Source organism: Vitis riparia, chromosome 3, assembly GCF_004353265.1.
Source record: "Vitis riparia cultivar Riparia Gloire de Montpellier isolate 1030 chromosome 3, EGFV_Vit.rip_1.0, whole genome shotgun sequence".
In the NCBI taxonomy this organism is placed as follows: Eukaryota; Viridiplantae; Streptophyta; class Magnoliopsida; order Vitales; family Vitaceae; genus Vitis; species Vitis riparia.
Genome location: NC_048433.1, coordinates 78,403 through 95,846, shown reverse-complemented (window position 1 = coordinate 95,846; position 17,444 = coordinate 78,403). Strand labels below are relative to the sequence as shown.

The following is a 17,444-nucleotide window of genomic DNA, read 5'->3' as shown; positions in this document are numbered from 1 at the left end:
TTAAATCATTTTTACCTCATTTACTTATGAGAATATATTTAAAAGTTATGATTCTACTTCCATGACTTATTTTTTTATAATAAATATTTTATTGTTATCTTATATATTTAAAAATTTATTGTTTAAAATTAATGAAAATAAAAATAATTGAGTAAAATTAGGAGTTATTTGATTAAAAGGGTAATTGAAAACTCAATTTTTGAAATTTAACCCTTTATTATTTTTTTTGACAATATATTGATAAAAATGTTCTCATTCTGGTTTTTTTTTTTTTTTTAATAATATTTTCTTTTAAAATTTGGATGTAAATACTTGAAATAATTAAGGGCATTTATGTAAAAAAAAAGGTTACTCTTCAAATGAAAACATGAAAGAGATTAAATTCACAAATATAAAGATTATATTTAACCCATTTAACCAATTAATTCTAAAATTAGTAAGGATAAATGTATTAATTTGATGATTTATAATGAATTTTAAGTTAATATAAATATTTAGTTAAATTATAATATTTTAAATTAGCATAAAGATTAGATTTTACGTTTATATGTTATATAATTTTTTTTTAAAATTATGATATTTAAAATAGTCCACATTATATCACATTATATTTAAGTATTTTGATTTTTTTAATTGTGAATTAGATTTTTTAATTTATTTTATTATATTGAAAATAATATATGTCATTTTGTGGAGAATTGATGGTTATATCAATGGGCTCTTTCCAGATCAGGGGCTGCACATTGATTCATGTGGTCTTTTTTTTTTTTTTTTTTTTCAGTTTTTCAATCATTTTTCTTTTTGTTTCCTCCCCATTCCTTCCTTGAATCCAGTTTTTAATTAAAATTTTTAATAAATTTTTTTTTTTTTAAAAAAAAAAAGAGTAGGGGGAAGGAAAATCTAAGTTTACTACATAAAGAAAAGAAAGAAAGAGAAACATGGTTAGAAAGTATCATACGGCTTCTCAACAAACACCTTTTTCAATATTTTTATACCATACTAAAATTAATTTAAAAAAAATTTAATTTAGAGAATATTTTGTATTGAGGCATTGTACATTATACAACATATAAATTCATTTTATATCATTTTTATGTCCTTTGGACATTTTTAACATTACCATAAAATTACATTCTTCAACTCAATTACAAATATTTATTAATATTTGAACTGAATTTTACACCATTTGGTGTTAATATATTATCTGCTTTAACCAGCCCAAAAGCATAATTTTCTCCGACTAAAATACAAAGTGTTCTGGCAACTACCGATTTTTCCCATCATAGCATTGACCAGTCTCACCATTTATCTCAAAGCCCGCTTCCCAAAGAGTCCACTTTTCGGCTCCTAAAAGGAATCATCCACTCGTGACTTGCGAGGCGGATTCTCATTCAATATTATTTTTCAAAAACTCTCCTCTTCCGTCCAGCCAAGTTTCAATTCCAGCCAAACTCAATCCTCTCAGGCCTTCAAAATTGAAACTTTATTTATTTTTTTCTTTCTAAATTTGTATATTCTTATTCCTAAAAGGAATTTTGTTTCTTTCTTCAACTCATATTCCCCGAATTTTTCTCACCAAAAAAAAGAAATTCTATATCAAGATGATGAGCCAGAGGGACTGGTGAAGAAGAGAAGAGCCGAGTCAGACCGCGGGTTAGTGGGTTTCTGACGTTGTAGGATCAGATTGCAGTGATGATGAGGCCGTCTTCTTCTTCTTCCTCCTCTTCTGTTGGGATTGTTTTTGCTGTTTTGGGTTTGGCGTTGAATGCCGCAGTGTTATGTAATGGAGGAATCACTAGTAGTTTTGTGAGGAAGGCGGAGAAAAGCGTTGATATGCCTCTTGACAGCGATGTCTTTGCTGAGCCTCCCGGCTATAATGCCCCTCAACAGGTGACTTTCTCTGTTTTTTTCAGTCTCTAATTTGTTTATCAGTTCATTGATTTGGTGGGGTTTGTGGATTATACTTGTAATCGATTGAACCCCTCTGATACCCTTCTCTTCACAATTTTGCCTTTCTTTTGAGTAGAATTTAGTGGGTCTGATCTCAGTTTTTGTTGTTACTGTTATTTAATTTTTGGGTTATCTTTGTTCAAGGTTCATATAACACAAGGAGACCATTCGGGGAAGGCAGTGATTGTGTCATGGGTCACCATGGCTGAACCAGGTTCAAATACAGTGCTCTACTGGAGTGAAAAATCCAAGGTCAAAATGCAAGCAGAGGCATCCGTAGTAACCTATAAATATTACAATTACGCTTCTGGTTACATTCATCACTGCACCATCCGGAATTTGGAGGTGGGTTTTCGACCAATTTGATCTATTTTGTTTGCTTGCCCCATTAACAATTTCCCCTGTTTTTCTATACTGTAATGCTCTGTATTTGTTGGCAGTTCGACACTAAATATTACTATGAGGTTGGATCTGGACACGTTAGGAGGAAATTTTGGTTTGTGACTCCCCCTGAAGTTGGCCCGGATGTTCCATATACTTTTGGTCTTATAGGTAAACTATTCTTCATCAATGAATTCAATGGAGATTGCTAATGATGGGTAAAAGTTTTATACCATTCGGATTTGATTCAACTATTGGGTATGTGAATCAGGGAGATTGCAGGGTCCATTACTTCAAGCTGTTTAATACATTATAATTGTTTTGCTACTCGAATTGATTGATTTTGAATACTGGGTAGCTTTAGAACATATTCATGTGGTTATGTGTTTGGCATATTTTCAAAGGAACTTAAGGTTGATTCAATGTATTGGGCATTGTTTTCAGGTGATCTTGGTCAGACTTATGATTCAAATATGACGCTTACCCATTATGAATTAAACCCAGCAAAAGGAAAAACAGTGCTGTATGTTGGGGACCTCTCTTACGCTGACAACTACCCAAACCACGATAATGTTAGGTGGGATACATGGGGAAGGTTTGTTGAAAGAAGCGCTGCTTATCAACCTTGGATATGGACGACAGGAAACCACGAGATTGATTTTGCCCCTGAGATTGTAAGCATCCTCAACATATTCCATTTTTTTTAATGCAAAGTTATCATTTGATCGACAACTGAACTCTGACGTATGCGTGCTAGACATCAAAACATTACCACTAAGTGAGATTATAATGAAAGAGGAATTCTTTTTTGCAGGGTGAATTTGAACCCTTTAAGCCTTTTACTCACCGGTATCCAGTCCCTTTCAGAGCATCAGATAGCACCTCTCCCTCTTGGTACTCCGTTAAGAGGGCTTCAGCATATATCATTGTATTGGCTTCTTACTCAGCATACGGTAAGTGTATTCACGTCTTTCTTGTTTAATTTTATTTTATTTTTTCCATATATTTCACTACTGTGGTGCACTAAACATTTGAGCATACGGTGAGGTTTGACACGAACCGTTGAATTGACCAAAAATGCTACCGGTCAATGTGAAGGATTTTTGATATCTCGTAGCTGATTAATTGTTTCAGGGAAGTACACTCCTCAATATGAATGGCTCCAACAGGAGCTACCCAAAGTTAACAGGACAGAGACACCATGGTTGATTGTTCTTGTGCATTCCCCATGGTATAACAGTTACAACTATCATTATATGGAAGGGGAAACCATGAGAGTCATGTTTGAGTCATGGTTTGTAGAGTACAAAGTTGATGTTGTGTTTGCTGGTCATGTTCACGCATACGAAAGATCTGTAAGTGCACTTCATCCTATCTATTGTAAGGTTTCATCGGTTCTCTGTTTAGCAAGGTTTTTGAAAACATTTCTTAAAAATCACCTTCTCGATTGTTTTTAGAAACAAAATTCTGTTTGGGACTCAAAAATGAAAAACGGTTTTCTCAACTGCTTCGCCGTACTATACTTGTATATAATATAAAAGCTCCCAAAATATTCTTCATATTTTTAATTGTTTTTCAACAAATTATTGAAAAAACAGTTTTAATTCAGTTAGAAAGCTTATAATGGAATGGAATGAAATGAAATGAAGAAGAATCCTTGATTTCTTAAATTTTGTCCATTATTCTTGTAGTGTTCCTTGACAACTACTAACTAACAGGAACGTGTATCCAACATTGCATACAATATCATCAATGGCATGTGCACTCCTGTAAAGGACCAGTCTGCACCCGTATACATAACCATTGGTGATGGAGGAAACATCGAAGGCTTGGCAAACAAGTAAAGCTTACTCTTTTATATCTTACCGACATTGGTCTTTTATGATATCATTCAGTTCCTACCAATTGGAAAAACAACATCCTAAGTTAATTAAAACCGTTACTGGATATTAATGCAGCATGACAGAGCCACAGCCAAACTACTCTGCATACCGAGAAGCCAGTTTTGGACACGCTAGTTTTGATATCAAGAACCGAACCCATGCTTATTACAGTTGGCACCGGAATGAAGATGGATATGCTGTGGAAGCTGATTCTATGTGGTTTTTCAACAGATACTGGCACCCGGTTGATGAATCCTCAAGCTCATGAGCCTTTTTTATTTATTTATTTTTCTTCCTTTTTTGTCATCTGAATGGAATAAACAGGTGTGAGTCCGTACTCTGTAGTACATTATTCCCTCTTAATCCTTCCATAATCTGCATTTTCCCGTTATATTCTGATTTCAAGGCATGTGGCTTTTATGACAGTGAAAGAAAAAAAGGTCCCACTGTCAAATTTGAACCAAGGAAAAGGACAAATAATATAAATGGTAGAAGCATTTATTTTTCTACCCAATTTTATTAATCTAATTATTTATATTTACTCATGAACCCTTTAAATTTAATGAAATTGAAGAGATTTGTGAATATATCATATAAATTTTATATGACATGGTAAATGATATTACCATATTAAAATAAATAAATAAATTTTAAAATTTGAAATATTTGATATAATTTTTATGTTCACTACTATTATTATAAACAAAATATAAATCCGTATCATTTCATTTACTTGTATATTAAAAGACTAAAAAGATCACCCTTCAAATTCAAATTCCATTACAACAAATTGGAGAGAAAACTAAAAAAAAAGTAAATAGAGAAAATAAATTTAAAAATTATATATTATTTTAAACTTATTTTAAATAAAACTTTTTATATTTCACTTAATTTTTATTATTTTATGATAAATAATAAACATAAAAATATTATTTTTCTTAATATATTCTTGAAAAATGAAATTCATTCTGCGAAATTAAAAAGGATAAAACAGTAACCGAAAGAACTGTAAAGGACTGAACTGCACGTCATTCAAATCTACCGAGTCACCGAACAACGCTATAACGCATGTCCAGACACAAAACTGAATCTCACCGAAATTCACCAGTAGCACGAAACTTCTGTGCACCCAAATCCCCATATCCAGAACGCACGTCGAATCCGGTGGTGCCGCCGATCATATCTCTAGGCCGGTGCCATCGTCCACCTCACGCGTTCACCGTCGGATTCGCCGGCACTGACTGAATCAACGATTTCTGATGAAAGATTCGCCGGAAGCTTCGTAGCATGGCGGAGGAGACGATCGAGAAGAGCAGTTCATCAGAAGAGGAGAAGAACAAGGCAGTGGATCCAACGTTTTTCAGCTGTTTGCTTCAGCCTTCGAGTGCTGATTTGGATCCACAGTACATTGGAATTCGTCGTCTTCTTCTCTGCCGGAAGGCCGAGTCCGGTGTTCATCGCCGGAAGGTATGCTTCGGATTCGTCATATTGTTATATTTTTGAGAGATCTGCTTTGAAAGGGAAAGTTGGAAAGTTAAGAGTGACTTGAGCAAATTTTGGGAGAGAATTGGTTATTATGATCAAATACGAAGTTTTTCTTATGCTGAATTTATTTGGATTCTTGCATTTTGATGGAGATGTTTAGGGATCATAAACAAGCTGTAATGCATCTGATGTGAAGTGCCTCTAGTTGTAACTTTGAAAATACGTTTTCTGTTTTTGAAAGCCAAAAACCAGAACCGCAGAATAGATGTTTTAATGCGTTCGGCAGTTTGGACTTTGGAGAAAAGAATGAAGTTAAGGCCAAAAAGAATTGAATTTTTAAACAGAAAGAAAAGTGGCTTTTTAGGAATAGGGACCGAAAACAGGAAATGCAATCAAATAAGTGTTATTTTCTAAATGAATGTGATTTTAAAAACAGTTATTGAGATAATTGTCCTAATTTTATATGATTTGTTTACACACTGATCAAAATTTAGAATTTAGGTTACTTTTTTGTAAACCATTTGGATTCATAGTGGGGCAAAAGTTGTACTTCAATTTCTTGGCAAAAGTTGTACTTCAATTTCTTATAATTAAGAATTTTGTATGACAAATTTTTGAATGGTTGGTTCACTCTGTGAATTGTTGTTCTTTTATTTTATTTTTTTATAGGCAAAATAGAAGTACACTTTAATAGGCACCTATAGAAAGATGGGATGCTGGAAGTATACAAAGATTTTTTGGACTTTGATGTTTGTAATTTTACTTTTCACAAACAATGGCTTATAGCACTGGTTTATTGAAGGATTGGAGATGCAATGGAAAAGGCTATGTCGCATACCGGAATTACATTCGCAGGCCGAGGAATTGGGAAAGTTTGCATGCACCAAGCCACTCAAGCACTCCTGGTCAAAGGTTATTGAAATTTTACTTGATGAGTTCTGTGAAATGCTTGTTGTTGACTTTTCTCAAATTCATAATGCAAAGTGAATTTGTTTTTGTTCTCATTTTCACAATGAAGATCGTAGTTACAGTATGATTATGTTGACCTCAAATACATGAATAATGGGGATGTCATCGCACCTAGCTATGTAAAAGGATCTCTACTGATTAGGATTTTTGTATAATGAGCACTTTTCCCAATCTAATTAACGCTATTGGCATGGGTACCAGTATGAAGATTTAATTACAACAGGTGCCTAAGGTTAAATGCGACATACCCTGTTTCTGTTGGCTGACTTGTGTGAAACTTAGGATGAGGTCATCCAATAAGAAAGCCAAGCTCTTGCTTATATGTTTGATAATTTCTTCTTTGGAAGTTATACGGCTTCCATTGAAAGAAGGAACCAATTTAATGACTGGATAGGGGCTCATACTGAAATGAAAGTTCCAATTTAATTTTCTTTGTTTGGAATTTAGTGCCATTGAAGAAATTTTCTTTTCTTTGTGGAATTTTTCTATTTCTCTAAATGTGTTACGAGATCTACTAATTCAGCATTTGTTTCTTTGATTTTCTGTATTCTTTTACCAAGTTCGTAATCTTTAACATAATATTTTTTGCCTTTTATTTTAAAATAGCAAAGAAATTTTCTGACTATGCAACTTCCTGATTTAGAGTGCTATTTAAATTCGTGTTTCCATACAATTCTGACATCAGGGTAATTTACTGGTTGATGCATCAGTGGGCGATGGATTCCGTCTCCAGCTCCACTCTCCCTTTTGTTTGAGGTGGACAGCTGGAGTTCCAGCAGGGTATGTGGAACATTTTATGAAGTTTTTGTTTTAATCTTTCAGAGATATATGTCTTCACCTTGAATGCATCATATATTGCTAAGAAATCATCACACCCCCTTTGAATTAATTATGTTTTATGGATCACATTCTGTTGAAATGACATCTAAATACGGCACTTAAAAGGAAATGCATAGCATGGGAACAAAATGTATATTATTATATATTCTGTAGTGCAAGTAATTTTTGGAAGGGCTGATTCTGCTGTAGTGTTGCTCTATACTATTAAAAAAATTATTTTTGAGGTACCAAATATCTCTTGTGTGAATGATTTGGGTGTCATTTCTTGGTATGTGGTTCCCAAATATTGTATCCTCGTAACAACCTTAATTTTAACCTATGAACCATTTCTTAATGGTCCAAAAGAAAGTGGTACTTGGTTAACACCTTAATCAAACTGGAGTCATTGAGACATTTTGGACCTTGGTCTTAATCATGTTGCAACTCACAGAATTGGTTGTGGCCTTGAATTGTGATGTAGAATTCAGGATAATAAATCTCATGTATTAGAAATTGCAAATTGCAGTTAACTATTTTGTAGTAACAAACCTTCAGTAGTCAGATCCTTGTTCTGACCTGAAGCTTCCACATATAAGCATTGTTTTAATTATTTTTTTAATGAATTATATTTGATATACATATTCAAATGTGTATTGTTGAATTTTGACTGCTTTGTCAGCTATGAAAGTACAAATGCAATCTAAAGTGAGAAAAATATAATAAAGAAAATCAATTATTGTGATATAATGAAAACTAATTAAATATCTGAAATTTTCTTCACTCTAAATCAAAGCCTACTCAAAGGTCATTCCTCAGCAAGTTTTCCACTTTTCTGGGTTCTGGGAGGAGTGGATCAATAAGAAACTTAATATTCAGCATTGTTGCGTGAAGTGGCAATAAACAGATTTCTGCTTCATTTTCATGTATGACAAACCAAGAAGTTTCCAATGTATGAATCCTGCTTTTTTTGGCATTCAAGGTAGGAGCTAATCAAATTAAAGGATTAAAAAAATATTAAATAAAGCTAAAAACTACTAAAATTATTCTAGCATATTAAGACAACCCATGACAAAAAGTGCACAACATGACTGCATCAATGTTTTGTCTCAATTTTAAATATCTGAGAGTTGGAATTGAAGACTTCACCCGCAAATCTTGTGTTTAGCCTTCAAAAATTGTGGTTTTTGTCTCAGACTCTTCCTTCTTCAGATCTTTCAACAAGGCTCTCTCTTCTTTCTTTGGTCATCTGTCCGCAAATTTGTTGGAAAGGCTCTTGCTCTTTGCTGTCTAAATCGGTCTGCGAGTACCCTTTTTTGCTTACTTGTTTACAAATAAAATCAAGATTTTCTAAAGTTTTTGAAATTAAGTTTTTAACCTTCATCAAACAAAAAATGGAAAAAGAACCATAAAAAAGGTGTACAAATTTTAGCCCTAACTAAAAAATTAGATTGTCTTAGTGCTGAAATTACAATACATAATTATAATCTTAATTTTATTTGTTTAGACTCAAAATTTGTAGATCTGCCTTAGAAAATAATGTTGCCCACCCTAAAGAACGAAAGCTAGAGGGTTAGGAGGGTTGTTAATGCTATGAGTATAGTAACCACATTGTATCTGTTTGTAGTGGTTAGTATGGTCATTATTCTAAAAAAGTCAAGCTATTATGTTGGGAATCATAATTTCAGTACCTGTACCATAGTCTTGACCTAGTATATGTGGGACAATTCATAGCCATATTAACCAACAATTGATCTTTTTTCATATAATTTTGATTGTTTCTTCAGTATAAGTTTGATAAAACACTTACTTGCAGGACCTACGAAGTGGCTATCAAGCTTCAAGTCACAGGACCAGTTTCAGCTCAAGTGCAAGTGACAACGATCCCCCAGTTCGAAAGGTTGAACCTGCATATTCCTTTGTAGGAATGCATTGCATCTTTGACCAATGCAAAGCTTCAGGTAATATTTAGAGTAGTCTCAACCTTTTTTTGCAATAAATGGTGAACTTTGTTTTCAAGAGGATTCCTTTGTGTTGTTTCCAGTTACAGTTTTGAAGTTTGGGAACAAGAGTTCTGATCTACTAGCATATGGAGCAGCAGATGGAACCTTGACAGTCTGCACTGTCTCTCAGCCTCCTTCAATCATCAAAGAATTGAGAGGGCATTCTAAAGATGTGACAGGTTGGACTAAATGGTATTGGTTCTGTAGTCTTTCATGCTTAATCCTATAGTCATACTTCTCTACTAACTAAGTTTTAAAGCTTGCCTAAACCATCTAAATATGATGGCGATGATGGTCAAAGACCTCTAACCAGACATGCTATTGAAATGTTGATGAAACACATTCTGCCATTCTGGATAGGGGTGCTCAGATAAGCACTGTTCTGAAAATCATACTCTAATAGTCTAGTGCTAGGAATGACCAACAATTTTGGAAGACTAAACAGGAACTTTTTAAGGCAATAGAGTTTTTTGATTGGTTTCTTTAAGAAATGAACTTTCATCTCTACATGTCGTTATGCGTATGCGTAGATCGGTTAGATTGAGACTTGAGCAAATTCAAAGGGATTTCCTTTAGGGGGGTGGGGGGGGCTTTGGAGCAGAAGACTCATCTTGTCAAGTGGGTGGTTGTATGCTCAGATAAAAGTAAGGGTGGATTCGGTTTTAGATACCTTTCTACACTTAATAGAGCCCTTTTGTGTAAATGGAGTTGACGTTTCATGGAAGAAAGGGAAACTCTTTGGAAACAAGTTATAAGTAGGAAGTATGGAGCAGAAGAAGGGGGGTAGTATACCCGTGAGGGAAGAGAGGGATTTGGAGTGGGGTTGTGGAAGGAGATTAGGAAGGAAGGATCATTGTTGAGGAACAACATTGTGTTTTCCGTGGGAAATGGTAGAAAAGTTAGATTTTGGAAGGATATATGGTGTGGTGATGAGGCTTTATGTGACTCTTTCCCCTCTTTGTTTGATTTGGTTGTTTCAAAAGAGGAGTGGGTGGTGGAGGTTTGGGACCCTTCAGTTGAGGAGGGGGGGGTGGGAATCCTCATTGTTCTTGGGCTTTCAATGATTGGGAAGTGGTCTTGGTGGAACAGTTTCTCATGACAATTCTAGGAAAGAGGGGAGCGCATATTTGGAGGATAGGGTGTTACGGAAAAAAGACAAAAAATGAGATTTTTTTCAGTTAAGTCCCTTTACAGTGCAGTAGAGTCGGGAAATACAGTCCAGTATCCGAGGAACATCATTTGGAGTCCTTATGTTTCCCCCAAAGTGAGTTTTTTTTGCATGGGAAGCCTCATGGGGGAAAGCTTTAACATTGAATCAGCTAAAGAGGAGGGGTTGGACCCTAGCTAATAGATGTTTCTTTTGTCTCACCGAAGAGGAGTCTACTAATCACTGCATGAAGACTAGGGTTTTGTGAGAGTTAATATTTGCTTTTTTTTGGTGTGACTTGGGTTCTCCTTTGCTCGGTAAGGGAGACTCTCCTTGGTTGGTATGGGTCCTTTGTTGTCAAGAAGCGCAAAAAAACTTGGAAGCTGGCTCCTTTATGCCTTTTCTAGGCAGTGTGAAAGGAAAAAAACAGGATAGCATTCGACAATGAAGAGTTTTCAGTTCATAGGTTGAAGAATTCTTTTGTGTGTAGTTTTTGGTCCTGGACAAAGTTGTATATAGACATTGACCCTTTACCTTTAATCAACTTTTTTTTATTGGTTGGGTTCTAGGTGAGGGTGAGTAAGGTTTTTTGTGTCCCCTCTTTTTTGTTCTTCTTTGCCTTATGGCGCCTATTGTATACTTCCTGTATGCCTTGGGTTATCCACTGGGCTTCATTTTTCTACATTTATATATTTTCTTTTGATTCTACCTATCAAAAAAAAAAAATCTCTACTAAACCAAAAGATTTAAATAAATTATGATATATGAAATGGAAATTGAAAGAGGATTAGAAGTATTCACACAATACATATTAAACTAATGTAGTTAAATCTACTTATGTAGGTTGAGTTAACATAGTGCACAGACCACCTGACTGAATTTCAGACATGAATATTTAGCCCTGTTTTATTTTGTGCTTTTTCTTTTTGGTCTCAACCAAGGAAAAACTATAAATTTCTGGCTGGGGAAGAATAACCTGTTTTCATTGCAATTGTTTCCTATGTCAACAACTTGATCACAGTTGGTTGTATCCTACACAAACTTAAAATTTTTAGGCTGGATGGGCTTCAAGGAATTGCTACCATTAACTGGAATTTAAATTGTTTATGAAAGATATTTAGCTGAATAAGTGGGTCCTTGTATCACACTCCTAATTTTGGGCTAAGATTCTGGAATGATTAGGTTCCAATCCCCAAATTTAAGGATTGGAAGTGGGATCAACATCTGTAGTAGGAACCTGTTAGGCAGCTGTACTCTTAGTTGGACAGACCAGTGTTTTGGAATGTCAAATTTTGGATGCAATGTGGGTTTCTATTGAATGTAAAGGAAACCTAAAACCAGTATAGAATTTTTTTTTTAATTGATTAAAAAGTGAAAATTATTAATCTTTCTAGGAGGGAGGGAAAGACTGCAGTGATGGGCTATATTTTTTCTCTTAAACTTCTATAGAGGGAGGGAGGGAGGGAGACTGTTGACTGGCTACATTTTTACTTCTTAACAGAATTTCTGGTCCCTTCTGTATCTTTAATGATTCTTTTGTTCCTCTCCTTTTAGATGATAAGAGTCTAACAAAGTGCACTGCCCACTGAGCCCTTGACATTGAAACAAGGAAGGAAAAAAAGGATATTGTCATAGCGAGCATTAGGAGACCAAAGGATACTAATATGTCAAAAAAGGACCTGGAAGAAGAATGTCTCAGTAGATTTACTGGCATAGAGATACGAGAAGAGATTGCCCCATACTTCTCCTTGATGTGTGTTGTCAATGTTATCTTTCTGGTTTCTCAGTCTAATGCTTTCATTTGGGGGGCAATCTTATGACTGAATGGCCTGGGTAAAAGGTGGAATTGGAAAATTAGTTTTCTCCTAAATGCATTTTGCATGGACCTAATGTTCCTTGAAGTTTTTGCTTAAGGGGAATAATTTAGGAGCCTTTTTTAGATCACTTTTCACTCTTAGCACTCGTCACACCTTTCCTACAATTCATGGCAAAGGGAAAAAAATAACACAGCACAGTTGGGAGCATTCAGGCAGTTGCATGATCCTTTCTCTGTCGGTAGGAAGGGAACACTCAAGTTGATTCTGTTGCAATTTCTGGAGAATAACAGATACAATACTTCCATTTTATGTAATCTTCTTTCAAATGTTCATAATTTTCAGATTTTGACTTCTCATCCAACAATCAGTACATTGCATCCTCATCAATGGATAAAAGTGTCAGAGTATGGGAGATATCAAAAGGCCTTTGTATTCGAGTAATATATGGAATCTCTTCACAATTGTGTATTCGTTTTCATCCTGTAAGTACAAACTTTTGAAATGCTCATATATGCTATATATGCTATATATACCCTATTTATTTGTCTTTTAGACATTAAATGTATATTCTATTCATATCCTTCTTAGATGAGTGATTTAACTTTGAGATTAAGTTAGCCTAGCCCATGGGCTAGGCTTAAGTTTTCCATTTTTTTGTAGGAAACAAAAATATTTTGTTAAGAAATAATGCCGGACAAGAAATAGAGCATGAGATGTTTGTGAGAATGCCCTAACCATGAAACCAACAACAAAGAGAAGAGAACAAAGAAAACAAAAGACTACAACCTGTAACCCCCATCTAATTCCTCCTGTGAAGTTCAAAGCAAAAATATTGACATTTATGGAGACAATCCTAAACCTGCCCCAAACAAAGAATTAAGAAAAACTGTTTTAGAAATTGATCAGAGCACTCATCCTTTTCAAAGAATCTGTGATCATGCTCAGTCCAAATACATGAAAGCAAGCAAAGAGACCCTGACTGCCAAGCCTTCCTATGCCAACAAAAAATCTGTGATCATCCTTTTCAAAAAAATCATTAAGGAAAAATTGTCTTAGATGAGTGACAATTTTAAAATGACTTGTCTTAAAGCAACTTGCTTTAAGGCTCAAGTAAAAAATAAATAAATAAATAAATAAAAATAAAAAAGAAGAAGAAAAGAAGAAGAAGAAGAAGAAGAAGAAGAAGAAAACAATCAACTTAATGCTTCATACTATTAAATACAATTTAGACTTAAATTAAGACCTATTTAGATTAGAGACCGACCCCCCCCCCAAAAAAAAAAACCCTTAGCGTATACTTTAGGTGCTTTTAATACAATTGCTTTACCTATAAAAAAAAGGACCAAAAAAAAGAAAAGAAAAACACCTTAGTGTCTTAGCCAAATGAGGGTTGCACCTATTTCTAGGTGCCTAAAGAATGATCAAGCCTAAGGATTTTAAAGACTCTCCAGAACCTTCCTACATCTGCTAAGTTATACAGATGTATTTACACTATACATGGAATGGTTTAATATTCCCAACACAGGTCCAGGACTTCTACAAATCTGGATACCTCTGGAATGTCCCGACCTTCTGCATGAATGTTGTGCGGAGCTTGCCACTGAACCTCCTTACCAGGAAGCTGAATGGAACTCCAATACTCAGTTCAGAGTGGTTTTATCTAAATCATATTGACAGTATTGATCCTGGATTAAAGTGCAGAACATAAAATTATCAGTAATAATTGTCATTAATTTTACTTATTGCCATTTGTTGACTCAACTCATTTTTAAAAAGTATTTTACTCTTCAATAACTTTTTATTTTCAATTTTTTTAATTAATTTTAGGTATCTTATTAACTTTTGTACTAAACCATCTTTAATTGTTAATTAATAATTAAAATTTTCTTTGTTCTATATATTTTATATTTTTTACTAAATTGGCCAATGAATTATTTATTTCCTCTTTCACCTTCTTTGATGCAGGTGAATAACAACTTCCTGTCAGCTGGCAATGCAAACAGAGAAATCACTGTAATAATTGAAACTTTTGCTTGCTATATCTTTCAAAAAATGCCACACATAGAATTGAATGATTATGAAGTAACTGAGATGGACTGTGTCATTTTTTCCCCAATATCTGTTGAATCTTATTAATCCCAACTAATCAGTATTAGAATTTCAGGTTTTCAATTTCAGCACTGGAAGAGTTATTAATAAAGCAGTTTTTGATGATGCGGTCACGGCTGTGGACCATGATCACACTGGTCAACTTATTTTTTGTGGGGACGCACAGGTGTGCTCTTGTATATATCTATTCGTCTTCATTATCTGATCAACTAATAATAATAGTTGTCCAATGTGGTGATTTGTGCAGGGATGTATATACACAGTAAATATGAACTCTCACACAGGATCATTATCCCGTTCTCATCGCAATCGGAGTAGCAACAATCGTAAATCTCCGGTCACAACTGTTCAGTACCGAAGTTTCTCTCTGCTGGCTCGGGGCCCTGTATTGCTGACATGTACTCAAGATGGAAGTTTGTCCTTTTTCAGGTCCTGATTGGTAGAATATTCCTCTAGCTTTTAGGTTTTTATTATGAAGTGCTGATAAGGTTTGCTTCTTGTTCTGTCAGTGTTGCTCTGGAAATACAGGGTTATTTGACTCCTCGTTGCTCTCTCAAATTGACACCACGAGTGCACAGCATCCGCGCTTCCTTCTGCCCTCTGCTTTCCCTTGAAAAGGGAGAATACATTGGTTTGTCAATCTCACTGCTATTTTTACTGTGTTTAATCTTAAGGGTAATTGTTAAATGTAGATTTTTCTGGATATACCTAGAACTAGGTCACTGATAAAGAAAAAAATCTTTATTGGTGCCTAGCAAGTGGTAGTTTCATATGTTCTCCTGATTTTTTCATCCTTCTGGTTGTCGAGCTCTTCCCAAGGTGGTTGGAAACATAGAACCTTACCTTCCCACCACCCCCCCTTGATACTAGCTGAGCTACGGCTTGTTGCTTGACTTGATCCCTAAATATACTTGAAAAGCTCTACTTTAGAAACTTAAAGATTTCTGCTTAAAAATTTTGGTAGAAACACTGATCTAAATTGCAAATCAAGTTACAAAATACATATTTACTGAAAAATGCTAATGAGAAAACATCACTTGCATTTTCACTTTCAGACGGATGGTAGGTTTTAGTTTCTGCATGCATTTTTGCATGGCAAATTGAAACAAACATTATAAACTTAGAAATCTCTCAAAAAATTTGTTAAATGAAGATTGAGTATACAAAAGCAGACTATTTTAATAAGTTGAATACTAAAATTCTGAAACTGTTATAATTAAATGTAAAATTAATCAAATTATAAAATTACAAAAATTTTGCCACAATTTGGAAGCCTGCAGTACAACTTCCACAAGAATCAAACTTCCTTTCCTCTTTTGCTTTTCTTGCTGACATGTGGTTGTTGTAAATATGAAGTTGCTGGAAGTGAAGATTCAAATGTCTACTTCTATGATCTGACTCGGCCAAGGCATACATGTGTAAACAAGTTACAGGTCCATCTCATGTGCTTACCATATTATAGTGATTGATTAGAGTCTCCAATTTCCACCCCCTCGGTTTGAAAAAAACAAAAACATTTGCAACTGCAGGGTCATGGTTCTCCGGTCATTGGTGTTGCTTGGAACCATGGAGAGAACTTGCTGGCTTCATCCGATTCTGATGGTACTGTCATTGTATGGAAGAGAGCAAAGACAAGTTGAGACCACCGCCAACGCATTGGGAGGTAAATTTCAGAATACAGACTGAAGGACCATGGCAAGTTATTATTGGCTTTATTTGTGTGAGTCTGCCATTCTTTTATGAGACTGAGTGTGGCTTTTGCTGCATCTCACACACACACACTCCCACATTCAAATGTTTCAGGCAGATGAGAAAACCAAGTCGTCATTCTTGAATTAATTCTTTTGTACCATTCAATTGATTACCATTTCACTCTTATCTAGTGAAAGCTTCAAAGGCGGCCTTTGAGGTGATGATGTACAACATTCTCTTTCTTTCTTTTTTTTTCTTAAAAAGAAAAAGTCATCTCATACATGAGAGCTCTTGAATTTGTTTGGACTACACAACTGAATGCTGGTTGTGAGAGGTGTTTAGAGAAGATTTTGGAAAGAAGCACACCGGTTATTTTTGGTTGAAATTCAGTCCACTATGTCAAATAGATAGGAGCTTATTGGTAAAGATTTGTAAGTGTAGACAGAAACTCGGTCCTGTTATTTGTGGTCTTGTTTTCACGGTGTTCAATACTTGCTTTTGGCTCAGATTTGCTATGATATCATAAAATCTACGAATCAAAAGTCTCACCCTTTTTTAATTGAAGAGAGTCATGGGAAAATTAAGTTCGTATTTAATAATTGATCCTGAAAATAATTTTTTATATTTTAAAATGGATTGCATGTTTGACAATTTTTTTTCGAAAACAGATTGATTTTTAAAGACAATACGAAGAATGCTTTGAATTTTTTTTGTATTGCATGTAGACGTGTACTTTTTCATGGGGAATAAATCAAAATAATTGTTTTTCATCTTTGAACTTGTAGAGAGAATTTTGCACCTGAGTGATTGAGAATGACCTAAAAATTATTTTTAGAATATGATTTTTTAATACCGTTTTTGAAAACATTTTCAAGCAAGCCCTACTTTGTAGATGATGAGCTTGGATGCAAATACAGCCTAGACGATTCATGGACGTAATCCAAATGTCTGTTACAGGCACCTCTATCTAGAGTGATGATTCGAAGGGGGCAACCCTTTTAGCTTGAAGACGATAACCCTTTAAATCAAGACGATCAATGGAGAAATTAGAACAAAGAAAAAAAAAAAAAAGGTGAAAACTCTATAAATTAATCCAATGTTGCGATTCTCCTTGGCAGGCATCAAGGAGTTTTGGAACTTCCTTTCTGAGGTACCACAAAGATGAAGATGATGAAAATTTATCCACCCAAAA

At 34.6% G+C, this 17,444-nt stretch overlaps 2 protein-coding genes across 3 annotated transcripts; both read left to right on the top strand.

Moving 5' to 3' along the window:
• Positions 1 to 1,351: 1,351 nt before the first annotated feature.
• Positions 1,352 to 4,605, top strand: LOC117910816 (purple acid phosphatase-like). Of its 2 annotated transcripts, XM_034824971.1 has the most exons (8): positions 1,353 to 1,890; positions 2,095 to 2,295; positions 2,391 to 2,502; positions 2,776 to 3,005; positions 3,146 to 3,284; positions 3,466 to 3,686; positions 4,050 to 4,171; positions 4,290 to 4,605. In XM_034824971.1, the coding sequence occupies exons 1-8, from the start codon at positions 1,693 to 1,695 to the stop codon at positions 4,480 to 4,482; spliced, it is 1,416 nt and encodes a 471-aa protein (XP_034680862.1). In that variant the 5' UTR covers positions 1,353 to 1,692; the 3' UTR covers positions 4,483 to 4,605. The 2 variants fall into 2 exon arrangements, with proteins under 2 accessions (XP_034680863.1, XP_034680862.1); XM_034824972.1 differs by lacking the exon at positions 4,290 to 4,605 and having other exon boundaries at positions 1,352 to 1,890; positions 4,023 to 4,088.
• A 667-nt stretch (positions 4,606 to 5,272) lies between these two features.
• LOC117911363 (WD repeat-containing protein 13) lies at positions 5,273 to 16,532 on the top strand. Its single transcript, XM_034825709.1, has 12 exons — positions 5,273 to 5,681; positions 6,502 to 6,611; positions 7,379 to 7,448; positions 9,301 to 9,445; positions 9,529 to 9,666; positions 12,794 to 12,933; positions 14,417 to 14,464; positions 14,616 to 14,726; positions 14,808 to 14,989; positions 15,070 to 15,191; positions 15,917 to 15,993; positions 16,090 to 16,532. Exons 1-12 carry the CDS (start codon positions 5,502 to 5,504, stop codon positions 16,198 to 16,200), a joined length of 1,434 nt encoding a protein of 477 aa, XP_034681600.1. The 5' UTR covers positions 5,273 to 5,501; the 3' UTR covers positions 16,201 to 16,532.
• Positions 16,533 to 17,444: the final 912 nt, after the last annotated feature.

Excerpts from the sequence above, each read along its gene's own strand:
- LOC117911363 (XM_034825709.1), top strand. The coding sequence starts at position 5,502 with ATGGCGGAGGAGACGATCGAGAAGAGCAGTTCATCAGAAGAGGAGAAG. Across the intron at positions 5,682-6,501 it reads CCGGTGTTCATCGCCGGAAG|GATTGGAGATGCAATGGAAA; the intron begins GTATGCTTCGGA and ends GGTTTATTGAAG. Across the intron at positions 14,465-14,615 it reads ATGCAAACAGAGAAATCACT|GTTTTCAATTTCAGCACTGG; the intron begins GTAATAATTGAA and ends TTAGAATTTCAG.
- LOC117910816 (XM_034824971.1), top strand. The coding sequence starts at position 1,693 with ATGATGAGGCCGTCTTCTTCTTCTTCCTCCTCTTCTGTTGGGATTGTT. Across the intron at positions 1,891-2,094 it reads GCTATAATGCCCCTCAACAG|GTTCATATAACACAAGGAGA; the intron begins GTGACTTTCTCT and ends TCTTTGTTCAAG. Across the intron at positions 3,687-4,049 it reads TTCACGCATACGAAAGATCT|GAACGTGTATCCAACATTGC; the intron begins GTAAGTGCACTT and ends ACTAACTAACAG.